Source organism: Sturnira hondurensis, unplaced genomic scaffold (genome assembly GCF_014824575.4).
Source record: "Sturnira hondurensis isolate 20B ecotype Veracruz unplaced genomic scaffold, ASM1482457v3 Scaffold0009125, whole genome shotgun sequence".
Taxonomy (NCBI): domain Eukaryota; kingdom Metazoa; phylum Chordata; class Mammalia; order Chiroptera; family Phyllostomidae; genus Sturnira; species Sturnira hondurensis.
Window position 1 is genome coordinate 1,402,890 of NW_028081756.1, and position 26,674 is coordinate 1,429,563.

The 26,674-nt window shown below is 35.4% G+C and overlaps 1 protein-coding gene across 4 annotated transcripts in view; it reads left to right on the top strand.

Moving 5' to 3' along the window:
• Positions 1-26,674, top strand: part of MAPK8 (mitogen-activated protein kinase 8) — a 118,243-nt gene that overhangs the window by 78,195 nt on the left and 13,374 nt on the right. For 3 of the 4 annotated variants that reach the window (XM_037056664.1, XM_037056663.1, XM_037056666.1), the window contains 9 exons: positions 635-805; positions 4,180-4,309; positions 8,794-8,852; positions 8,942-9,080; positions 18,665-18,830; positions 22,322-22,393; positions 23,862-24,044; positions 24,329-24,453; positions 25,241-25,304. In XM_037056664.1, the coding sequence (XP_036912559.1) occupies positions 684-805; positions 4,180-4,309; positions 8,794-8,852; positions 8,942-9,080; positions 18,665-18,830; positions 22,322-22,393; positions 23,862-24,044; positions 24,329-24,453; positions 25,241-25,304 (1,060 nt within the window). In that variant the 5' untranslated portion in view covers positions 635-683. Of the gene's footprint in view, positions 1-634; positions 806-4,179; positions 4,310-8,793; positions 8,853-8,941; positions 9,081-18,664; positions 18,831-21,898; positions 21,971-22,321; positions 22,394-23,861; positions 24,045-24,328; positions 24,454-25,240; positions 25,305-26,674 lie in introns of all 4 variants that reach the window. The other variant, XM_037056665.1, reaches the window with a different exon arrangement.

Consider the following 26,674-nt stretch of genomic DNA (forward strand, 5'->3'; position numbering starts at 1 on the left):
TCAATCATTACAACTTCAATATGTGCGTCACTCCAAGATGTTGCTTTTGGGGATCAAGAGCTTTGTTACAGTGAGAACACTGTGCTGCTCTGTGCTTGTTAGATAGGAGTGATATGCATTAACCAGCTTATTGGAATATAAATTTGTTTTTCCTCCCACATCACTCTAAATGAGGTTGTGAATTATTTTCAAATGAAAGTTTTTCAGTCTCACAAAAATGAAGGTTTCAGTACTCTGTAGTAAACACACAAAAAGGACTGGTTTTAAATTTCATGCTGTGGAAGTGACCTTGAAAATATTTTTATTGTAATTATTTGATATTTCCAGTTTTCCAGTAAGTTGAGACATGTATGCATATTAATGCCAGGGACTTCTAGGTTGGAGAAACTGTTTATTCTAGTACAAGTTCTGTTTTTAAACCATCAGTCATTTCCTTAAGTATAGCAGAATGCTTACCAGGCTCTGATATTTTTTTCTTTCTAATTGTGTTTTCTTTTTCCAATTGTGTTTTTGTAATGAAGCAGCCTTTTTAACATGATCTAACAGTTGGTGTTACCCTTAGTGAACTGAGAACTTGAATTTTAAGATTACACAAATTCATTTTGTTAACAATACCTTTTGTTCCATTTTGCAGCTTCTCAGTGAATTTTTGGATGAAGCCATTAAATTAATTGCTTGCCATCATGAGCAGAAGTAAGCGGGACAGCAATTTTTATAGTGTAGAAATTGGAGATTCTACATTCACAGTCCTGAAACGATATCAGAATTTAAAACCTATAGGCTCAGGAGCTCAAGGAATAGTATGGTAAGTTTTTACTTCCAAAAATTAGGCAAAGAATTCTTAACTGCTACTATTTTCTCCTTTTTTAATATAGATATCTTGGTGAAAATAATTTAATTTTTCTCAAAAAATAATTAAAACTATAAAATTTACATTAAAGCTATAACACAGTAAGTTGTTTTAATCAGGGATTAATTATCTTTTTTATTCATAAAACATAACAATAAATCAGCACCATCATCTTTAAGTATAAATTATGATTAAATACTTGGCTGTAAACCATGTAGAAACAAATATCTGTATCAGGAAAGAGTAAATGGGATACTTATTAATTCCATGTATACACCTATTCCCATTGTTGATTGTTTAATAAGAAGCTTTAGTTAATCATCACTTTCACACTATAATGAAACTCTGAATTTCAGAATCTTATTTTACTCTGGGGAATGAAGTCAGCTATATCATCTAACTCTGTATGCTTCAAAACTCTTATGTATTTTTAAAATTTATTTACAAACTAATTTCTACAAAAGGCCTAGGGTTTATATATCAGCATAGTTCCTTACAAACTGAAAGGCAAAGAACACTCTTGGGGACAGTTCTAATGATTTTAAATCACTAAGTTAACATAATAAGCTAGAGTTTGGGGAAAGTTTCTAAGCCTCATTCTAGCACAATTATATCTATTACCTGTTCTTGAACCAGATGTCTTTCAGAATCTATTAAAAAATTATGTGCTTATTACTCTGTAGTTCTCCCAGTTCTAGAAAAACTCATGCACATGTACACAAAGAGAATACATGGAGCTGTTCTCTGCAGCATCATTTATAAAGCAGCATCAAATCAATCAATAGGAGAATTTTCAAAATGTGGTATATATGTACAGTGAAATAGTATGCAATATTTTAAATGAACTAGGCTCTATGTAACAACAAGGGTAAATTCTCTGTATTCTTGAAGTAATATAGTCAAAAATTATAGAAATAATTATTTTACAATGTATTTTTGGCTTGCTGGTTGTCATTTGAACAAACTATAGTTAATCAACTACAAATTAAAGATAAAGAAAATAATATGGTAAAGTCAATATGGGAAGGATGCTGAAAGCCAGCTTTTAGTTTAGATTCTAGGGCTATGATTTAATAACTTTCTGACTAATAGCTAATTAATACATCTAAGCCTGTTGTTTGTTTTTTTTTTTGAACAGTTGATTTAGACTTCTATTTTTACTGTGTTTTTTCCCATTACCACTTAGTCTCTTTATACCCTCCTTACCCCGCCCCCCATAATTACCACACTATTGTCCATGTCCATGAGCCCTTTTTCCTCTGTGGTCAATCCCTCCACCCCCAACTGGTCCCCACCCTACCCTAGCTGTCATTCTGCTCTTTATCTATGAGTCTTCAAAGTTTTGCTTATTCTTCAATAAAAGTTTACTGTGAAACAAACAAATATTCAATAAATTTTAACACGCTGTTGTGTTACTATCAGAATCAACTGAAGAAAAATACATTAATGTATTTTTTTAAAAGCGTAATTTTGGGCTCCAGTCATAGATAGTAAGATTCATTGGGTCTGGATTAGGAACTCCGAATTCCCAGATGTTTCTGATTGTACACATTTACTAATCAAAAACTAGAAATCTAACTCACTTGGATATAAAATAGTATAACCCACTCAGATATGTTTGAACTTCAGAGTTTGAAATATTGTGATTTGGCAGATAAAAAATTAATAAGAATGAATATAATGGTTAAAAATAAAATGTTTTATCTGAAATAGTCAAAACTTCTAAATATTTTGCATGACCCCTGATGTTTGATTTTTTAATTTAGGAGGGACATATCTGTAAATATGCAAATATGTAAATTATGATCTTGCTAAGTAAAGATCATAATACTTATATATATTTTGGTATGTATATACAGGATGGGACAAAAGTAGGTTTAAATTGTGAGTGCAGAAAGTACAGACTTTATTCTCATATTATTACTTATCAATTATTTTCCCTGTGAACAACTATAAACCTACTTCTTACCCAACCTGATGTATATATAAGCAATAGTTATGCTATATATAGAATGTATAGATGTGTTCATTTATGCAGTACCCATTTCTTAACACATATATTTCTATAGTATATTTGATATAGTAAGACAGCTGTAAAACAAAGTCAAGTTTCCAGTTAAGTAAGAGAATAATTTTAATCAGTAATGTGTTGACTTTTTGAATATTAAATAAACAGAAATAGTCTTTTATAATATGTTAGGTGATCTAGTGTGAAGAGCATGACCTCATGTCTTAGTCTTCTAATCTCATCTTTGCTTTTTAACTTTCTGGCGAACCTTGGGCAAAGTACTTAATCTCTAGACTTATATCAGGCAGTGGTAAATCCAAATGCTTTGTAAAGTTTCTTTCAGCTATAATAATCTATAATTTTAAGATACTTTACCTTATTTGTGCTTTAGTTTCTCTGACCTGTCATATGTGTAACATGCCATTTGGTCAGTGTCATGGGAGAGGAAAATATGAAGAGTAATAAGTGTGTTGTTTTATTTCCCAGAATTATAGGCATTTCATTAACAATTACAAAGCAGCCTATAAACACCATTTTTAATTCCCTTTCTAACACACATGTTAAGGGCTTTTTATATACAAAGATAATTTTTTGTATGTCCCCTTTCTTCTTTCTGTATTTATTTGATGTCCAGAGAGCATGGAAGTGATGTACTTAAGTAGAATTCTTTAGCAAATATTTTGAGTAGAATTGATGACCACATGTATTCTTCATTCTGTCTTTCCTTGGTGTACGTGTAGGGTGAATGGTTCACTTAGGCTTTAAGCTATCTTTTGGACCTGAATACTCATTAAAAATGTGTGCATTGCCCTGGCCAGTGTAGCTCAGTGGATTGAGCACGGGCCTGCGAACCAAAGGATTGCAGTTCAATTCCCAGGCAGGGCACATGCCTGGGTTGCACGCCAGTTCCCAGTGGGGGGGATGCATGAGAGGCAACCGTACATTGATATTTTTCTCCCTCTCTCCTTCCCTTCCCCTCTAAAGATAAATAAATAAAATCTTTTTTAAAAATGTGTGCATTGAGTGCCTATTTGTATTCTAAGTGGATCTCGGAGGAACTCAGTGAACAGGTAGTCTCTCTTCACAGTCACAGTCCATTTTCTCTTTGAAACTATTAGCATTTGAAGAGACAGCTAGTAATATACATTATTTGGAGTATGCTGTAGTAGGTATAGAAGAAACATTTGATCATCAAAGACTGGAAACTGATCCAGTTGCGTTTGTCTTTAGAGAAAGTAAAGAATCTGAATGAATGTTTCATAAATTCAGTTTTGTGGATTTTTTATTAAGTTTTTTGTTGTTTTTTAATTTCTTATTACAGTGCCGCTTATGATGCCATTCTTGAAAGAAATGTTGCAATCAAGAAGCTAAGCCGGCCATTTCAGAATCAAACTCATGCTAAGCGGGCTTACAGAGAGCTAGTTCTTATGAAATGTGTTAATCACAAAAATGTAAGTGAACATTTTAGAAAATTTCCTAAGTATAGATGATGTGTAGATTTGTTTATGAATACGTGAAAATCAAAAACCGAAAACATTAGATGTTTTAAATTGTTCTTCTGGATTGAAACATTGTTTAAAAGGTTTATATATATCTACAGTGTGCATTTTTTCTCATATTTTAACCTTATTAAATTATATTATAATTTAACCTTATTAAATTATATTAAAAGAAAAACAGCTTCTGAAATTTAGATTGTGTGGTTTTCTGATATTTGTAAAAGGACTTTGAAAGAGATGTTTTAGAAGAACGTTCTTAGGCTTCATCTCATCTTTTACTTGTGTGCTGTCAGACTGACATTTCAGAAAATGAGCCTTAGTGCAGAGATTGTTCTCATTCTACTTTGGTGCTCACTGGTCACTTTATGTGGAGGATAACCAGGTATTATAAAGCAGTTTAGCAAAAACTTTAAAACATATTTAAATGGAATTAGAAAAACATTCCAATTCTGTTTTCTAATGATTATAAGGACTTAACCACATAACTTTTACTCATTTTGAGAATAAATGGTTTCACTTTTTAAAGCTTACATTAAGTATAATGATACTTTTACAAATATTTTAATAGAATATTATCTTCATGTTGAGAGGAAATAAACTGGGAGTGAATTATGCAAGGAACATTTTTATGAACAACTAAACTGGAAATATCTGACTAGAGATGTTTTGTGGTTTTTGTCCAAAGGAGTGTATAAAATATCATCAGCTCAATACTTTCTGATTGCAGATGACACAATTTACCACATTTTCAAAATTAACTAAGTACAAAGCCTCTGTGTATTGGAGTTAATTAGATTAGTCACTAGGGGGAAAATTTTATGGAAGTTAAGGATTAGGCTCCTTATTTGGGGAGTTCACTGTTATTTGGAAGACAAAACAAATAAATATATAAAGAGTTAAAGACCAAATATAATAAAGTTTAATAGAAGTTTAATTGTCAAACCATAGTGGATGAAAAATAAGTGCTTAGATTCCAAGACAGAAAAGATTGCTGTACAATTTAATAAAATGGAAAAGCTTTGAGAAAGGGTGGGCCCAGACTGATTCTTAAATAATGGAGTAAAAAATGGATTGCTGAAGGAAGGGGACCTGCTAGAGAGGAAAAATAGAATTAAAAATATATACACAGATAAAGATTCAAGTCAGTCAGTGATGGGGAGGTTATATCAGCCAATCTTCTTGTAGGTGGGACCCAGGCATGTTGCTTGTCAGGTTTTGCTGGTGGCCTCCAGCACTCAGATAGAGCTGCTAGTGCTGCCCTTTGCAGCCTGTTTCATGGCAGTGGTGGTGGTGGCAGCCATGCCTTAGTTTCACATGAAAGAGGTGGCCAGTGACTCCCACCTCCTTGGCCTGGGCAGCTGTACTTCCTGAGCCTGGGCAGTTGATGACTCCATCATCTAAATGGAGGGTGTGGAAAGTTTGTTTCACAGACCCCTAATGGGGGTAGCTCAGATCTATGCAGCCACTACCCTTGCCACCTGGAACAGTGCCGGCACAGAGTAGGTAGGTGCTCAACACATACTTGTTCAGTGAACAAATGTAAAAGTAAATATTTTCGCTCTGTAGTGGGTGGATGGTTTTGTAATGTCTTGCCTTTTCAGCATTTTCATGTTCTGTACAAATTATTTCTTTATTGGCCTAAATATCTCTGCCTTTTTTCTTTATTGCGGTAAAATACACATAACACAAAACATAGGAGGTTAACCATTTTTAAGTGATATTAAGGCCATTCATATGATTGTGCATTTCCCACTCTTTTCATAGGTGGTTTTGAATTTCTTTTTTGACTTGGTTACTTATCTTTGAATACACTTTTAATATATCACCTAGAACACAGCACTGCATGTCTAATTGAATCTTCCAAGAGTTGCTGAGACATGTCATTTTCCATTTTCTTTTGACTGTGGACATTATAATCCTGGTTGGAAATCTGACCCTTATTTTACTTACATTGTCTAAGCAAGTTATTCTTTGTTATGGGCCTGCTCACAGATTGCATTTCTCCCATCTTTCTTTGGTTTTGGAGAATAAATGTAGGACTTTCTATTTCTCCGTATTAAATTTTCCATGTGAAACTTGGTTCCTCTTCCTGGACTGTTAGGGATTGCTTTCTTCTTCTTAGTTCTGACGTTTCACTTGTTGACTTTACATCCAGTTTTGCTCAGGGTGCCTTCTTAATATCTGGATTAGTTCATTAGCAACCTTGGGCTCTACTGCAAAAATTTTGTATCTAATTAAAAGTTATCTAGGTCTCCCCAGTTCATCTTATTCACATGGAGATGGTTATCAGAGAAATTTTTAAATGCTTTTTTGAAATCTTCATATATCTAGTTGCATTTCTCTGATTTACTTTTGTTTCTGTTATTTTTATTCACAAAAGAAAATTAAGTTTCTCAATGAATTTTTACCTGTTCCTGCTCCTAGTAGTTATTACATCTTTCATAGTAGTCATATGCTACCCACTTAATCAGTTCTTAACTTTTGTTTGGCTCTAGCTTATAATTGATATAATTTTCTTTTTGAAAAATAAGGCAGCTGTTTTAGTCTTTTTGTAGTAGCTTTATTAATATGCAGTTTATATAGCATACTACTCATCCATTTTCTCTGAACAAGTCAGTGGTGTTCAGTTTATTCATTGATGTGACTTTTTCCATCACCTCAAAAAGAAACCCTGTATCATTTAGCTCTCATTTCCCCATCTCCACCCTTCTCAGCTCTAAGTAACCACTAGTCTCCTTTCTGTCTCTATATTTCTTTAGTGTTTAACATCTCTCTTCTACTCTAGGACTTCCTATATATTAATATGAACAGTTTTAGTGTTTTTCCAAATCTCTAGGCGTGCAGTTCAACTGGTTAGGAGCTTTGAATTCCTTTAGAGCAGTAAATGTTTTTTATTATCACTTCCCCTATCTTAAATACGTTCTACCCTTTCTGGTCTGAAAGTTTTCTCAATTTATTTACTGAACAAATATTTGAATGCATGAATGCATTCTATAAGCAAAGCTTTATGCTTAGATGAATAACAAAGATTCTGCCCTAATGAAGTTTATGTCCCATCCCTGAGTGTAGTTGTCAGCAAACATTTTAAAATGCGTCTCAGATAATCTTTCTCTGTGCCAAGGCTATAAAGGGAATAAGACACAGCTTTCTAACAAAGATCTTGGTATAGTTGGGACAAAGCTATTGTGAAAATGAGACTATACTACAATGTGTTAAATACCATAACATATAAGATACCATAGGGACAAAGTAGAGAGAATATTCCTCTCTGCCAAGGACTAGGGGTTGTCAGACTTTACAAAAGAAGTCTGTCTTGAAGGTAACTAAATCATATGAAACTGTATGTTTAAATGTGTTGAGAATTTTTTTAAAAATTAAATTTAATGTGGCCATAGTATCAAGTTTAATAGAAGGCTAGCAGGAGGTGAAGTGGGTTGATGTCTTCTCATTGAGGGCTTTGAATGTTCTGTAAGGGAGGGAGTATCTGACAGTAACCAGAGAGGAGGTGAGAGGGGATAATAGGGGGAACAACTATAAAGGACACATGGACAAAACCGGCAGGGGGGTGGGGGGTAGAAGCAGGGGCGGGAAGTGGGAATGGCTGGGGTAGGGGTGAGTGGTTGGGGGTAAATGCAGACAACTGTAATTGAACAACAACAAAAAAATAGAATTTGTTGGCACTAAGTTTTTGAGGAGGTGAGTAATATGATCAGCTCTTTCTTTTATCCTATTAGAGAGTAAAATGGTAGCTAGCTTTACAGAAAACCATTGTTAGGGAATGTAGTGTTTAGAAGTCACTATGTGAATTATGATATTAGAATCCTTAACCTGTATAGTGCAGAGGGAATAAAGAGGATGAAGTTCAGACTGAGAATACAATGGATAATATTCTTTAAAATATTTATTACAGTGCAAGTATTGAAAAAAGAGTAAAAAAAATCAATCTGAGCTTTCTATTGTAAAAGAGAAGGCACTCTGGAATGGTAAGGAGTTCGGGTACAAATGATAATGCTTGTCCACACATACAGCCTTACCCCATTTTCAGTATCCCCTGCCAGAGTGATACATTTGTTACAGTCAGTAATCTTATAGCTAACACATCCATAGCACCCAAAGTCTATAGTTTACATTATGGTTCACTCTTGGTGTTGTACAGTCTATGGGTTTGGACAAATATATAATGAGATGTCTAATATTATTGTATCACACAGTGTTTTCTCTACCCTAAAGATCCTCTGTGCTCTGGTTCCCTCCCAACCCCTACCCCTAGCCATAAATTTTTAATACATAAAAGAGATTACTTAAGCTTAGAAAATAAGATTTGAAAAATTTTAAATGGATCGTGGATTTTTTAATCCATGTATTTGCAGTTTGTAAATGAAACTATTATCAAGCAGTTTGTAATTTTTTTTAAAATTTCTCTGCTTTTGCCACAGATAATTGGCCTTTTGAATGTTTTCACACCACAGAAATCCCTAGAAGAATTTCAAGATGTGTAAGTGTCATAATTAAAATTTTATATTAGTACCTTATTTTTACATTGTTGCTGTATACTTTAGCTGTTATCTTTTTTCACCCATGAAGTTACATAGTCATGGAGCTTATGGATGCAAATCTTTGCCAAGTGATTCAGATGGAACTAGATCATGAAAGAATGTCCTACCTTCTCTATCAGATGCTGTGTGGAATCAAGCACCTTCACTCTGCTGGAATTATTCATCGGGTTAGTAGAAAAACCTATCATCATAATCTCTTTTTAATTATTGAGTTGAAATTCATGTAACATAAAATTAACCATTTTAAAGTGTCCAATTCAATGACATTTAGTACATTCACAAAATGTGCAGCTACCACCAATAGCAAATTCCAAATATTCTCATTGTTCCAAAAGAAAACCTAATACCCTTTAGGCAGTCACTCCTCATTTCCTCTTACATTTAATCATTTCCTCTTACCCCACCCCCTGGCATTGTACCAGTCTTTCTGTTTCTGTGGACTGACCTCTTCTGTATTTTATATACTTGGAATCATACAATTATGTGAACTTTGTGTTTTGCTTCTCTAACTGAACATAATGTTTTCAACTGTGTCCATGTTGTAGCATGGATCATTTCTAAATGTTAGTGTTGTGGATAATGCTACTATGAACATTCATGTACAAGTACTTGTTTGAGTTTTTATTTTCAATTCTTTTGGGTATCTACCTAGGAGTGGAATTGCTGGTTCATATGATAATTCTATATTTAGAAGGGAGAGAGGAAGAAAGGAAGAGAAACATCAATGTGTGCTTGCCTCTCACCCATCCCCTACTGGGGATCTGGCTCACAACCCAGGCTGTGTTCTGACTGGGAATCGAACTGGCGAACCTTTGGTTCACAGGCCAGCCAGCACTCAGTCCACTGAGCCACACCAGCCAGAGCAGGATTGGTGTTAATTCTTAATTAAATTATTGAAAGAATTGGCCACTAAAGCCATCTTTTTCTGAGCTTTTTAGATTTTGATTATTGATTTACTTTCTGTATTACGTGTATGTTCAGATTTTGTTTCTTGAGTCAGTTTTGGTAATGTGTGTTTCAAGGAACTTCGTTGCATCTAATTCATCTGATTTGTTGGTATATACTTGCTCATTATATTCCTTTATAATCCTTCTGTTCCTGTAAATTTGGTAGTACTGTTGTCACTTTCATTTATGATTATAGTTAATTGCTTTTTCCTTTTCTTTTTTCTTAGTCTAAGTAAATGTTTGTCAGTTTTGTTGCTCTTTTTAAAGAACCAACCTCTCATTTTGTTGATTTTCTTACTGCTTTTCTAGTCTCCAGTTTGTTCATCTTTACTTTATTCTTTATTATTTCCTGGTGTATTCTTGCTTTGGGATTAGTTTGGTCTTCTCTTTAGTTTCTTAAGGTGAAATATTAGATTATCAATTTGAGGGTGTTTTTTTGTAATGTGGGTGTTAATGACTATAAAATCACCCCTGAACTCTACTTTCTAGGCATTCCCTAAATTTTGGTATATTTTCATTTTCATTCCTCTCAAAGTATTACCAATATTTCTTGTGAATTGTTCTTTGACCCATTGTTTATATAAGAGTATGTTGTTTAATTACCACAAATGTGTGGATTTTTTGCTTTTCCTTTTTCTTGATTTCTAACTTCATTCCATCTTGGTCAGAGGAGATACTTTGTATGATTTCATTTTCTAAAATTTATTGAGGTTGCCCTGGCTGGTGTAGCTCAGTGGATTGAGCGCAGACCTGTGAACCAAAGTGTCACCGGTTCAGTTCCCAGTCAGGGCACATGCCTGGGTTGCAGGTCAGGTCCCCAGTAGGGGGGCACGAGAGGCAACCACACACTGATGTTTCATTCCCTCTCTCTCTCTCTTTCCCTTCCCCTCTCTCTAAAAATAAATAAATAAAAAATTTTTTAAATAAAATAAAATTTATTGAGGTTTGTTCTGTGGCCTAACATATGGTCTATAGTGACGAATGTCCCATATGCACTATTTTGCTGTTTTAGAGAGAGTATTTTATATATGTCTGTTATGTCTAGTTGGTTTGTAGTATTGTTCACATTCTCTGTTTCCTTATTAATCCTCTACTTGTTTTGTTCATTAATGAAAGCAGAGAAACCTTCAACTATTAGTGTATAATTGTCTATTTCTCCCTTTTTATCAATTTTTGCTTCATGTATTGTGGGACTTTGTGAAGTGTGTATACATACATTCTTGATGAATTGGTCCTTTTATCAATATATATTGTCCTCCTTTGCCTGCATGTAAGTTTTTTACTTGCAGTCTGTTTTGTGTGACATTAGAATAGCTTTCCACTTATCTTTGATTTCTATTTAAATGAAATATAGTGGTGTGGTTTTTTTTTTCTTCGTTCTTTCACAAGAGACGCAGCCATCACCATAATCGGAGATTAGAACAATTTTGCCCTCCTTAAAAAACTCTGTATTCATCTACCTTCGAATCTCATTCTTCCCTGTCACCTTCACCCCCAGCCTTAAGCAACCACTAAACTACTTTCTGTCTTTATATATTTGCATATTCTGGACATTTCATATGTAGTTGACTGTTGATCAACATGAGGGTTCAGTGAAAGGGTGGGGAATAGGTTTCCACAGAGTCACTCAGAGCCCCAAGCTGAGTTTGGTCTCCACTATCTAGGTAGTTGCTGATCACTGTCAGGAGAAGAGAATGCCAGGTGGTATGTACAAGGTCTTCTGTGCTTGAACTGGACACGATACACATCATTTCTGCTCTAAGCCCATTGTCAGAAATAGCCATAAAGACCTACCTCATTGTAAGGGAAATGTGGGGAGCACCAGTCTCTGCCACAGTCTGTCCTTCTGGTTATCCAAAATTCCTCTGCCCCCTTTATTTCTTAGTTACCCCCTCCTTAGGTGAGATAACTAACGTCCTAATCTATCAAGGCATTAGCTCTAAGTGATACATGGAAATCTATAGCAAATCCTGACGTTGTTCCTTTTACTCCAGAAACATTGGAACTAAAATGACAATTATCCAGCCATCCTCATGCCTATCCCCTGCCCCATTCCCTAGAAGTTGTGGTCAAACAGGGCCGAGGTAACCATAATAAATAATCCCATTTGAGAAATTGAAAAATCAATTGTTGGTTGTTTGTAATGTCAAATTCTCTTTTTTAAGATTTTATTAACTTATTTTTAGAGAGAGGGGAAGGGGGAGAGAGAGAGGGATTGAAACATCAATTTATAGTTGCCTCTAGCACACCCCATACTGGGGACATGGCCTGCAACCCAGGCATGTGCCCTGACTGGGAGTTGAACCAGCGATGCTTTGGTCTACAGGCCCACACTCAATCCACTGAGCTACACCAGCCGGGGCTGTAATTTGAAATTCTCTTGGTGAGACATAGTGAGTGTCTCTTCCCCTGGGGGTGAAGATTATTCCTTGATTAGGCTCTGAATCTCTGAATCTGATCTGTGCAAGGAATACCTTATGCTCTGTGGTACCTGGTTCCACTATCATCCTTGAATATTTCTGAAGTGAATATTAGAAAATATGTTCTCCTTGGGGCTGCTCAGCTTTCTCAGTTTTCTGTCAGTAAAAGATTGGGGGTCAAGTCTCATGTTGAGGCCATACTTCTCAACCTGGGCACTATTTACATGTTTTTGAGGGACTGTCCTGTGCATTGTGAAGTGTTTAGCAGCATTCCTGGCCTCTACCCACTAGATGCCATATGTACTCCCCAGTCATGACAACCCAAAATGTCTCCAGAAAGTACCATATATCCCCTGGGGCCAAATCTCCCTGAATTGAGAACCACTGCTTTAAGGCTAAAATAGCTACAGAACTGTGGAGGATTTTTTTCCCTCAATATGGAACAGCTCTCTCAGAAACTTAGGAGACTTTTTTATCTTCTTTTATTTACAGTTCTTTTCAAAGCACATAAACGTTAGCTCACTGGACTTAATGTCTAAACTTGAAGCTTTCAGCCTACTTACTGTTAGCAAGGCTGAAGCAACGTTACCAGTGAAAGAGTTTACAAGTCTTTCTCTCTCAAGGGTTTTTAGAATTATGTGAAAATGATGCTTCAGAAACAAATCCAAGGCATCCATGATGTAAAACAGCATTTATCGCTTGCTCAGGTCTGCCGGTTGGCTATGTGCACTGTTCCAGATCATGGGGTCAGTCCAGTTTACAGTTTATTCCACATTCAGGTTTCATTGTCTAGGCTGAAGAAGTGCCTTCCTTGAGCTCATTCTTTTCTCATGATGAAATATAAAAGAGGAAGAGCCAAGCTAAATAAAGCAAGCACATTTAAAACTTCTCAGATTTGGTGACATCACATTCCCTCACATTCTGTTGCGCGAATCAAGTCATATGACTAGGCCCATCAATAAGGTGAAGAAGTATACTGGATTGGGAGGAGGAGATATTTGAACACTTGCTACCCTCCATGCTCTCACCATTTTTAAGGGTCTAGTAATAGCTTGTAGCTTTTAGCTTTTCTAGAATGGCAAGGTGCTGAAATTCTAAATTCTGTTCCCTTTCATTTATATCTTTAAAGAGACCATTCTTTCAAATACATCCAGTAGTCACCAACATACAATACTGAAGTTTTACTTTCCAATCACTTCTTCAGAGTGGCTCAGTAAACTTTTTCTGTAAAGGCAAGGCCGTGTAGTAATTAAGGCTCTGCAGATGATACAGTCTCTGTTATAGCTACTTAGCTTTACTGTTGTAACACAAAAATAGCCATAGACAATGGGCAACTGAATGAGTGTGGCTGTGTTCCAGTAAAACTTTCTTCACAGGCATAATTTGCCAACCCCTGTTCTAGAGTTTCACATTTATTATGCAGGGCTATGCCTTCCAAGTTATCAAAGGTAACTGTCTTGAAATGCATCGCTACTATACAACCTGGGTCACTTTTCCAATGTTTGATGTTAGTTTTCCAGGTGTATGCTGCTCAGCTGCTAAGTTGTGATCCTGTGTTTGCATAGTAGTAACACCCCACTCCTGGCACCAATTTCAGTGTTATCAGAATAGACTAGTGAAAAGGAAAAACAGTGTGTTTACTGTACTAGGGCACTATTTCAGACACCAGATACATGGTGGTTTTTCCCATACCAGCAGTTCTCAGGTTCTCTGGACATCAGCTGGGTGTCTTACGATTTAACTCAGTTCTGACACTGTCTGCCTGGAGATAGCATCAGAACTCCACAGGTTCAAGGGCTTAGTCCCATAAGACTGCCCCCACTTCAGATGCCAATCACAAACCCAGGTTGTTAGTGTGGTTCTCACCTACTGGTTCTAATTCAGAGGTTCCCCAAGACACCCTTCTCAGGTTTAATTAATGTGCTGAAGGGGCTAACAGAACTCAGGAAAGCATTTTACTTACTAAACTACCAGTTTGTTACAAAGGACATTACTCAGGAAAAGCCAAATGGAGAGTTGCTTAGGACAAGCTATGTGAGAAGGAATGTGGAGCTTCCATACCCTCTCTGGGTGTGTCATTCTCCAAATCTTCACATGTTTACCAACCCAGAATCTCACTGAATCCTGTCCTTTTGGGGTTTTATGGAGGCTTCATTGCCTCTCTAGGCATGTTGATTAAATCATTGGCCATTGGTTATTGAACTTAGTCTCTAGCCAGGTGTGGGAGTGGGGCTGAAAGTCCCATCTTCTAGTCGCAATGTTGATTTATTTTCCTGGCGACAAGCAACCATCCTTTTGGGCTTTCCAAAAGTTACCTCATTACTATAAACTAAAGTAGTGAAAAGGACTTTTAATAATAACAAAAAACACTCCTTTCACCTTTATTGCTCTTATCACTTAAGAAATTTTAAGGGTTTTTAGGAACTCTGTGTCAGTAATTGGGACAAAGACTAAATATATATTTATATAAGTCACAATTTCACAACTAAGCTAAGCCTAGGTAACAAACCCTGACTTCTCAGTGGCTTAACAGCCTTATGTCTTACATTGCATGTCTAGAGCAGGTCATGATGGGTAAGGACTCTGCTTTACACAGATGTTCAGAACACTGACTAACAGAGGCTTCACTATCTGGGATGTTAGTGAAAGCAGGGAAAAGGACAAAAGGATGCCCCTCTGTTCTGTGCTCCTGTTCACATCCCACTGTAGGCTTGCCCACTTACCTACTTAATTGTGAGGAGGCTGGAATTTCTCTGGGAGAGAAGATGGAGTTAGGTTAGTTCTACTGCCTGTTCCACAAATTCATACAAATCCAGTTATTCTTATATAGTTAGCAATGGTTCTAACATCTGTAGAAAGGTACACCATTGGATATACAAGGATAGATTTATGGTAATATTCTTTGAGGCATTTTTGCAGTTTTTTCTTTAAAAATATCTTTTTGAAAGTGTATTTTGCTCTTAATTTTCCAAAATGAAGTATTTGATATTGGATTCTTATTTCTAGATGAAAATGCATTAGTATAAAAACCATTAATCTTTAACTATCACAGTAGACATTAAAGTATCAAAGCTTATATTTTTTATATGTGAACATGCATTGTTAGTTTGCCAAAATACTATATTTTGGAAATAGTGGAAGTGTTACATTTACAGAATAGCAAGAATGAAAATTTTCATCTTCTGTTTCACTAAGGCTGTTGATTTCTATTTTTAATTTCATAAAACCCTTGGGTTCTACATCTTCTAAAACCATCCATGATTGCCTGTGAAAATGTTCTAAAGACAACATACAATATTTTTGTGGGTGTAGACATTACAAAAGTAATCCTTGCCTTTCAGGCTGTCAGTTCCAGTAGTGGAATGTGTTTGTGTTGTGGATATACACTTGCTTTCTTTGGTCTCTTGGTTCTTAATAGGTTTCATGCGAGCTAGCAGGCAAAATGTGTTGAACTTCAAACTATGAGTTTATGCTTGCTGCTGTCCTTTTAATGAGCATGGAACAGAATTTCCTAAGATTGAGGTCAGGTGGGAAATTCTTCACAGAGACATTATTTAGTAGCGTTAACAGCAAGTAGTTTTGTAGATGAATGACACCAAGACAGTGCTCTTCTACTTCTACGAGCAGACAAAAATTTTATGAACAAACTTGTATGACTTGGGATGGAAAGTTAGTGATAGAAAGACTACTGATGACTGTTTCAGCCCTTCAGAAATGAGCATCTGTCAGTTTGAAAGGTCAGCTAACACTTGCCTGGATTGACATAGAATGGCCCATTATTGATTTATGATACTATACAAAATTCATTGTATCTTTACTTATTTTTAAATATATTTTATTGATTATGCCATTACAGTTGTCCTATTTCCCTCCCTCCATTCCCCTCCACCCTGCACACCCCTCCCCCACCATTCCCCCCCACTATAGTTTATGTCCATGTATCACAAGTTCTTTTTTTTTTTAAGATTTTATTTATTATATTTAGAGGGGAAGGAGAAAGGGAGAGAAACATCAATGTATGGTTGCCTTTCGTGCATCCCCTGCTGGTAGTTGGCCTGCAAGGAACCGGCCTGCAACCAGGCATGTGCCCTGACTGGGAATCGAACTGTGATCCTCTGGTTCGCAGGCCTGTGCTCAATCCACTGAGCTACGCCAGCCAGGGCTACAAGTTCTTTAGCTTCCACATTTCCCATACTATTCTTGCCCTCCCCCCGTCTATTTTCTACCTACTGTCTATGCTACTTATTTTCTGTACCTTCTACCCCCTTCTCCTCCTCCCACTCCCCTGTTGCTAACCCTCCATGTGATCTCCATTTCTATGGTTCCACTCCTGTAGCTGTCCTCTTAGTTAACTTTTGCTTTAGGTGTGGTTGCTAATAACTGTGAGTTTGCTGTCCTTTCACTGTTCATATTTTTATCTTCTTTTTCTTAGATAAGTCCCTTTAACATTTCATATAATAAGGGCTTGGTGATGATGAACTCCTTGAATTTGACCTTAACTGAGAAGCACTTTATCTGCCCTTCCATTCTAAATGAAAGCTTTTCTGGAAAGAACAATCTTGGATGTAGATCCTTGCCTTTCGATACTTGGAATACTTTCTTTCAGCCCCTTCTTGCCTGTAAGGTCTCTTTTGAGAAATCAGCTGACAGTCTGATGGGGACTCCTTTGTAGGTGACTGTTCCCTTATCCCTTGCTGCTTCTAGGATTCTGTCCTTCATTTTAATCTTTGCTAATGTAATTATGATGTGCCTTGGTGTGTTCCTCTTTGGGTCCAACTTCTTTGTCCCAAAGAGCTTCTGGGATTTCCTGGAAGTCTATTTCCTTTGCCAGATTGGGGGATTTCTCCTTTATTATTTCTTCAAATAAGTTTTCCGCTTGCTCTTCCTCTTCCCCTTCTGGTACCCCTATAATTCGGATGTTGGAATGTTTAAAGATGTCCTGAAGGTTCCTAAGCTTCTCCTCATTTTTTTTTGAATTCTTGTTTCTTCATTCTTTTCTGTTTGGTCATTTTTTGGTCATTTTTTTCTTCCTTTTGGTCCACTCCCTTGATTTGAGTTCCAGTTTCCTTTCCATCACTATTGGTTTCCTGTGCATTTCCCTTCATTTCAATTAGTTTGCCCTTCATTTGTTTCTCTAATTTGTGACTAAAATCAACCAGTTCTGTGAGCATCCTGATCACCAGTGTTTTGAAATGTGCATCTGATAGGCTGGCTATCTCTTGGTAGCTTAAAAGTACTGGCTCTGGGGCTTTGTGCTGTTCTTGAGCCATAATGTTTTGGTCTGTTCAAGTCTATTATGTATGAGGGGTGGAGCCTTAGGTGTTCAGGTGTGGGCAACTCAGTCGCTGGGTTGTGACACTGTATGTGGGGCAGGGGTCAGAGAGGGGCAATGGCGTTTATTCTGCTTTCTCTCAGATTTCAGTCCCCTTTGCTGCTTCCCGCAAGCAAACCTGGCCCCCCTGGTGCCAGCTCCCAGGTGTGTGGGCCTGTGCATCCTCCAGGACCCTGTGGGTCTCTCCAACAAACTCTCTGTGAGCCGGAGAGCTTCTCCCAGCACCTCAACCCCGAAAGGCTTTCCAATTGGTGCTTTCAGGCTCTAATTCCCATCACTGGGGCCCTAGCCTGCGCGATCTGTCTCACTGCTTGCTCCTTTGCCTGCTTTATCTATGTGGATGTGTGACCTCGGTCAGCCAGCTGCCTTGCGCCTCCACTGGCTCTCCCCGTTGCCACCCCACACCTGGGATCTGCCAACTGCGGCCTGCATGCCTGGCTCGGTCTGGCAGATTTTTCCTGCTGGACTCCTCCCTTCTTACTGGTCTGGCTGTAGGGTTGTTGTCGGACTTGTGTACAGTTCAATTTTCTGTGTTTTGGTTGTGTTTTTGTTACTAAAACTTTGTTGTCTTTAAATTTGGTTGTGCGAGGAGGCACAGTGTTTCCACCTATGCCTCCACCTTAGCTGGAAGTCCAAATTCTCATTGTATCTTTAAAATTGGTTTTTTAAATTATGGTAATTTAGTATACAAGTGAATATAAAGGTTAATTTATGAATCTCTTTTTCTTTTACCGTATTAGTTCTTATGTGAGCTTTTAGATGCCTTTCCAAATCACCTTTACTCTACCTGATTGAAAATTACTAGCTAATCATACTTTTTAGCAAATAAACTATTACTAACTTCTGTAATAACTGTATGTATTCATAAAGTAAAATGTCATCAAGCTAATTTCTCAGATTTGCCTATTATAATGAATCTTTACAGTGGATATCAGTTATGGTGAGAGAAATAACTTAGCATGAATTGTTCTACCAGTGATCTTATATAACTTGTGAACTGCAAAATATTTGCACATATCATAGCAGTCATTTCTTATTTTTATTTTTTTAAGGACTTAAAGCCAAGTAATATAGTAGTAAAATCAGACTGCACTTTGAAGATTCTTGACTTTGGACTTGCCAGGACTGCAGGAACTAGTTTTATGATGACACCTTATGTAGTGACTCGCTACTACAGAGCACCTGAAGTCATCCTAGGGATGGGCTACAAAGAGAACGGTCAGCAAAAACTATTTACTTGAAATACTCTTCTGTTTTTATCAGATTTCTTATGTAAATATTTAAGTTGAAATGCATAGTTAAATATATGTCACTGTTTGAAATGCTTTATCAAGAGTTTGAAAGTAACTATAAATTTTGTCATAGATGCTTAGAAAAACTTAGGGCTCCTATTTATTTAAATACTGTCAGTACTACTGCTAGGTAAAGACTTTGTTGCCATTGCCTCTAAAATTTGCTTTCTTCTAACTTGAAAATGAATTTTTCTAACATGGGCTTAAGGAAGTATATAGTGGACTGAAAGTTTATCTTTTGTAGTAGTCCTAGTTTGATGTTAGTAACATTTGCACCTATTTCCAACCCCCTGAAACTAAAGTTAATATTAATAGCACTTAGTATAAACTTTAAGAGCTAGGATAAAGCCATTCTGCAAAACTGATGGGTAATTAAGGTGACCTTTTATAGGAAACAGTGTTTCATCAAAGCCCTGTGTCCAGCCTTAAAGAATTGTCATTATTGTGTATGGGTATATTTAGTTACATATATGAGCATTGGAATCAATGTTGAAGAAAATTATCTGGCATGTAGTTCATGAATTTAAAAATATATACATATACTGAAGAAGAAATTTTGTTGAGTCTCAGGAGGTGAGTAAGTCTGTACAGGACTTTATTGATTTAAATTATAACTTTTTAAATTTGGTATCTTCATCCAAAATACTCCCTAGAATAGGACTTACACATTTTTTTCTAGCAAGGAATCTGGAGCAGCAGTTCACTTTGAATTAAGAAGCTATTAAGTGAATCTTCATGCTTCAGTTTTATAAGAGATAGCATTGAACTGAGAATTTTAGCTCAGTTTCCTTTTGTGAGCTAATTAAAAACAGATATTTAAACATCTACTAGTCTTTTGTTTTTAAATAAACATGTTTTATTTTCTTACTGTCCAGCTAAAATTGTCTTACACCCTATAGACTCTAGTGAGTTGGATTTAGTGTTAGACTCATAGGAATTTTGTTGGGGGTGTTTTTTTGGTGGGGTTTTTTTTGTTTGTTTGTTTGTTTTTGTTTTTGTTTGCTTTTGTTTGAGAATTGATACAAGTGACCAACATGAAGATTGCTTTTGCATTTGCTGTAAAACCATTGATTGTCTCAGATCCTGTCTAATATGTCACTCAGTGTCCAATAAATGTAATTTAGGGAAGTAGCTCCCTACCATAAATCACCATGAATTAATACCAAGAAAAAAATGTTACATAAAGAATTGACACGATTTCCTGTCTTAGATAAGAATTATGAAGATCCCTGTATTGTCTTTTCTATTTCAGAAAACTGAGTCAAATGTAGTACTTAATTATGATTACTGCATTAGCCATCGAGGTTAAACACATGAACTTCCTTCTTTTACTGTTGCTCCCATTTTGTCTTATTGCATGCTATGTCAAAGCTTTTTGGAAAGTATGATATAATGGAATATATTTAAACTGCCTAATAAGCCAAGCTAGTTTTATGTGTGAACCAGGCTTATCATGTTCTGAGAAAGTCTCCACTGACCCAGACAGTAACTTTTCCCATGCTTGTAGCTTTTGAAATCTGTTTAAAATGTGTTATTATGTTTTTTAAAGTGCTTTACATAGTTGTGTCCTGGATATTTAACTGAAGTTTGCCATTCTCTATAAAATCTGTAGGGAAAGTTTATTGCAATAGATTTTGACCAAAAATGAAAATCCCGGGAAAAAATTTTCCTGAACTGATTTATGAATATTAATGTTCCTCTAAAATTTTATTTTTGAAAGTTGAATCATACTATAAGTATAAAACCATGTAAATTATTATGAAATTTTAGAGAAACTTTAGTTCAAAAGAATTTCCAATTTAGCACCTAAGAGTCTGTGATGAACTGGCAGTCTCCTTTTATGAATGTGTTAGAAAGTACACTTCAATTTCCTAAGTGCTCCAACATGATTAAAGGGTGTATCTATCTCTATCTCTGTCTCTCTATCTCTATCTCTGTCTCTGTCTCACATCAGTTTTTGCCATTTTTCTCTTTTGCCCTGAAAGAATTTGGACGTTCAGACCTCAGAAACAAATGCAAGTTTCTAAGGCTTTCCTTTTAAATTGCTCATTCTTCCCCTCTTTTCCTATTAAACTGCAGTTACCGAGTCTTTTTTTATCTTATTTTCAAACATAGAGATATAAAATGTCAGGGTGTATTGTTAGTTTTAATGAAACAGGTGGAAATCCTCAAATTGCTAATTTCTGTGTCTAGCAGATTCTTTTCAGCATTGATTAGTTCCCATTAAAATGGGAACTTTCATTCAGTTTTATGGCTTTAAAAACTTTAGATGGAAAAATTATGTATACTTTTTTAAATTAAGTTTTCTTAATTTATCATTTGTTCATTCTCTCTGCACTCGTTCCTATTGGGGTAGTAGGGTAGATGTAGCATGACATTGCCAAAAAAACAAATGGCTTTCAGTTCAGAATAAACAGCACTACTCAAATAAATTTATGAAATCCAGCTTGAAAATTTCTAAAGGGCATTAGATTAATTTTTTAATGTAATTATCCATAGAAATGCATGTTTTCTGTTAAATATTTAACATACTAGATTATTTCTACTCATGCTTTTTCTTTTATTTGGCTTAAAGAGAGAGCATAATGCACAGTTGAATCTCAAAATAGTGTCAAGATTTTATTTTTCAAGTTTTGCTTACTCGTGTACTTTTTCAACCATATTGACAAAGTTTGTGTTTGGTTCTGTTTCATACTTTATAAACAAATTTCCAGTGATAAGTGCATAGCATTTTTAATTATGTGCTTTCTATGCATAGCTCTCACTTTAAAATTAGATATATAGTTAAAAGGCCACACTTCACATTTGCTTTTGTGAATCAAAGCTTTTTGAAATATATTTTGTGTTTTAAAGTATTCCATTAGCTAAAATTAAAATCACTTTTTTTCTTTTTGTGATGTTTTATAGTTTTTATATAATGCAGTCATATTATGCTTCTTTGATTTTAATGACCTTTTGCTTTGCTTTTCCTTCTTTTGTGCTGCAAACATATAGTGGACTTATGGTCTGTGGGGTGCATTATGGGAGAAATGGTTTGCCACAAAATCCTCTTTCCAGGAAGGGACTGTATCCTTGTGCTGCTGCAGCAGTTTAATTAGTTAGGTGATGCACTTCCTTATGTTCTCTAATGAAAAGGGATATGGTACATTCATACATGTGGGTTTTTTAAACAGACACAGTTTGTGGCTATTATAGTTCAAAAATGATTGAGATAAGCGGAAATATTTGTAGGCTGCATCTGGCAATAGGAAATACAGTCTCTGCTGGTAGTTAGAGCACATTCACTGTCACTCATTTTTATTTTATACTGCTTTCTATAATTTTACAGTATACATGGTGTGTGTGTTTTTTTAATGTTAATATTTTTTTTATTTTAACCAAAATCTTTATGTTAATGTCATTGCATTTTGTTTTCAGTTGACATTTGGTCAGTTGGGTGCATCATGGGAGAAATGATCAAAGGTGGTGTTTTGTTCCCAGGTACAGATCGTATCCTTATCTTTGGCCTAAAATGTAGTCTCTAAAGGTCAAACTGTGTGACAGCACTTCAGCTAGGTCAAGTATAATGTATTTTGTCCCTCCCTAATAATATTGTTAAATTACTCTACTCTTTCAAAATACCACCTGCTGTTTGACATAGACTTTTCTTTCCCTCACTTACTGATTGTCTCATATATTATTTCTGAGAACTGCTCAAAGTAATTATCCACAATTACTTGCTGTCTCTGAGTTGATTTATTTAACCTAAATCAAAAATCATGGCTTGCTTTAAAAATTTCTGATATACACTTGAGTAAGTCTAGAAGTATGTAGGACTTTAATGTGAATTTTGGAATTGTCTGTTGGTTCTAGTCATCCTTTTGTTTTATCCTCCATCCCCACCTTCTTTTTTGTTAACGTCCGATGTATTTTGTGTCTTTGGGTTGTTGTCTCATTTCTCAACATAACATACTGATTTTTTATTTAAGAATCTCAGCAGTAATAGTTTTTTATGGTGTTAAGTACTGTATTTTGCCATGTATAATGCATACTTTTGCCCAGACTTTTGAGGGAAAAATAAGGATGTGCATTATACATGGGTATAATGATTACATGCCGTGAGTATAATAATTCCATGTATAATAGCACAAAAACATGGGTGCACACTACACACGGCAAAATACACTAGATTTCGATTCGTGCTTTTTATTCATCTGACTCCTTCTAATATTTTTTATTACCAGTGAGTGATCTGTTATGTGTTTATCAGCTAGTAACAGGAGGAATGGGAAAAGCCATATGCACTAGTCAACAATAGGAAACTTTTAGTTCTTAGTCTGCAGGGAGGACTTTCAGTGTAAAGACATGGCAGGAAGGAGACTAGGGAATTCTAACCTTACAACTTACCTAAGTACTGATTCATTTTCATAAGTTTCAGAGCTTTAAACAAATTTTTGTTAACATAAGCTGAACAAAGAATGGTAAAAGAAAATGCCACTTTTATCAAAGCCATCATTTTTATTATTTTTCTGTTAGCATAGAATATTTTAAGAAGGACATGTTATAATAAGTATTTCTTAGCCTATAACATATGCATTCACATTTTCTGATAAGCCAGGAGAAAAGGCAAAATTTTATATTCTAGAGTTATGTACAGTTTACATTTAGAGTTTCTATGGGTAGTAATTATTATTCTTCTTTGAGTCACTTGTCATTTGTATTTAGAATTTGTTACTTTAAGCTTTCATTTTTATGGTAAAATCAATTTAGACAATACACATACATACACACTTTCTCTAAATAAGGTTAACAACACTTGTTTATTGATCTTTCTGTCTACCTTTTGCAAGGTAGCTGTAAGATTTAAAACTGCCACATACTTTATTAGGATTTTATAATTGTTGTTTTTTTGTTAATGGCTATGACTGATGTGTCGAACATTAGATACAGAATATTTTTCTTAGCTACTTGATATTAGATATTGATCAGTGGAATAAAGTTATTGAACAGCTTGGAACACCGTGTCCTGAATTCATGAAGAAACTACAACCAACAGTAAGGACTTACGTTGAAAACAGACCTAAGTATGCTGGATATAGCTTTGAGAAACTCTTCCCTGATGTACTTTTCCCTGCTGACTCAGAACACAACAAACTTAAAGGTACTCTTTCTTTATAAATATGTATATATCATCCTGTTGTGTGTGTTTTCATGTTATTATGGAACAGGGTTATTTCTGGGTGGTGGAATAATGTAAGGTTTTAGTTCTTTTTTTTTCCTGTAACTGTATTTTTTCATCATATGTATGACCTGATTTTATAGTAAAATCTATTTTTTTAAAAAACATACTTTTTAATGAATAATAATTTCAAGTTTTTGAAATGTATTGCTAATTTAAAAACCTTCATGAGATACATGTACATTAACATCATCATTTTTTTGCAGCCAGTCAGGCAAGGGATTTATTATCCAAAATGCTGGTCATTGATGCATCTAAAAGGATCTCTGTAGATGAAGCTCTTCAGCACCCATATATCAATGTCTGGTACGATCCTTCTGAAGCAGAAGCTGTAAGTTCTTTTTTTTTTTTTTTTTTTTTTTTTTTTTANTTTTTTTTTTTTTTTTTTTTTTTTTTTTTTGGTTTGAGAGAAAGAGAGATAGCAGTTTGTTGTTTCACTCATTTATACATTCTTTGGCTGATTCTTGCATGTGCGCTGACTGGGAATTGAACTTGCAACCTTGGCCTAACAGGGGCAATGCTCTAACCAGCTGAGCTACCCAGCCAGGGCTCTTTAAGTTCTTTTCTTAATGTTTGAAGAATATACTGCCTCTTATAGTTAGAATTAAAGTTAGGTTTAGAGGAAGCATTGTAATTGAAATAAAAATACAGATAAATGATGATGATGTTATTTTGTTTTTGCATTAAAAAAACCTTAAGTTAGTCACATATCCAAGCATCTTCTACACAAAATAAAGTTACCTCTCACAGGTTCTTGCCTTCTTGTCATGACATGTGATCTGATGAGCTGTGACAGTCTGGTGAGCTAGAACATTGAATGCTTTGGGAGAACATCCTTAGTCATAAAAACAAATTATTGTATCCAAACCATAGCCCCGTTCTATGCTAATAAATAAAATGTGACCATTTCAAAAGTTGGAAAACAAACAAAAAAATGGTTAAATATCCTCTTCCTGACATGAAGGAGTCTTGCGTAAGTAGTCTCTCTACATACAAAGATGATTAATCAATTTTAGTCTAATAGTGTTATTTTCACAAACCCTTTCTGTCTGGCTGATACTTCAGATAATTATGAAGAAGTTACATATTTCCAATTATTGTTGCCTTTTGTTTTTCAGCCACCACCAAAGATACCTGACAAGCAGTTAGATGAAAGGGAACACACGATAGAAGAGTGGAAAGGTAACAGTCACCAGATTCTTAGAGATAAAGCTGAGAGAGCTTCTGGCTTTTTATGTTGAGGAAACTAAAGATATTTTGTGTTATTTATAACTCATATTTGGTAATATGATTAGTAATTTATTTTTCAAAAAATAGAAAGTAGGTCTCCTTCCCCAACTTAATCCTAATTTCTCATTTTCCCCCACCCCAGAGACAGAAACATTACTTTTTTCTAATTTTTTGTGTTTCCATAGTCTGCAGATACATAGGCATGTGTGTTTGGTGTCTTCCCCTTCTCCTCTCCCCCTCTGTTTTAATCACAAATGGTTGAATACTGTGCACACTCGCTTTGTTGATGTAGTCACATATGACAGAGGGTTATCCTCTTAGGCTCCACATTCCTGGCTTATTTGCAAGTGGTATACTCTTTTACAGCTGTGTCGCAATTTTTATATCCACCTACCATCTGAAGAGTATTTTATTTAAGCTGTGTCCAGTCTGTTGTCATTATAGACAACTACAGTGTTCTTGTACACATGTGAGAACATGCCTATAAAAGAATCCTATAAGATTTGTTTGGCCAAAGGATATTTTTCAATGATTTCCAGGTTATTTCCCAAGAAATTGTCGCAGTTTACATTTCCTTCAGCACTGTACAGGAATGTCTGTTTTATCCTTACCCTCACCAACAGAGTGAGTGAGTAATCTGTGCAAATATAGTAGTTTTATTTTATAAATGTGGTTGGACATTAATAATGCTTTAGTAGTCAAAGAAGTGTTAAAATATTTCTTTAAAAGATTCCCTGGGACATTTAGGCCAGGCAATTTTTAGATCCTGTTAACTGCACTTGTGTTTGGACCACTTATGTAGTTACATGACTTTGGGCAAGTCACTTGACCACCTATTTTACCTGAACTTAAAACTGGTTACAGAAAACTTGTTATTAAGAACTAAGTACCTAAATACTGAGAAAGCAGAAGGGACTGTAGAGGTATAAAACTGACAGGGAGTCCATCTATAAATTTATTTGGGAGGAATGAATTTTATTCTTCCCGTGGAATAATCAGTGATTAGTTTTCTTTGAGTTGACTTTAGGAGACATACTTAGGCTCTGTAGACCCACCAGAATGATAGAATTGGGTGAAACTGAGTTAATTTGTCATGTAGTAAGTAATATACAAGGATATAAATGTGGACCAGCATGTGTACTTAAAATATTTAACCTGATAGTTTTATGTCATTACATTTATAGTAGATGTTCATGGTATCTCATAGAATCTTAATAGGCCACCAAAACATACTGTGATATACCACTAAGAGAAAACACTACCAGCTGCACTGTACCATTGGTTATAAAATGCATCCCAATTTCAGAGATACTAAACTGTGG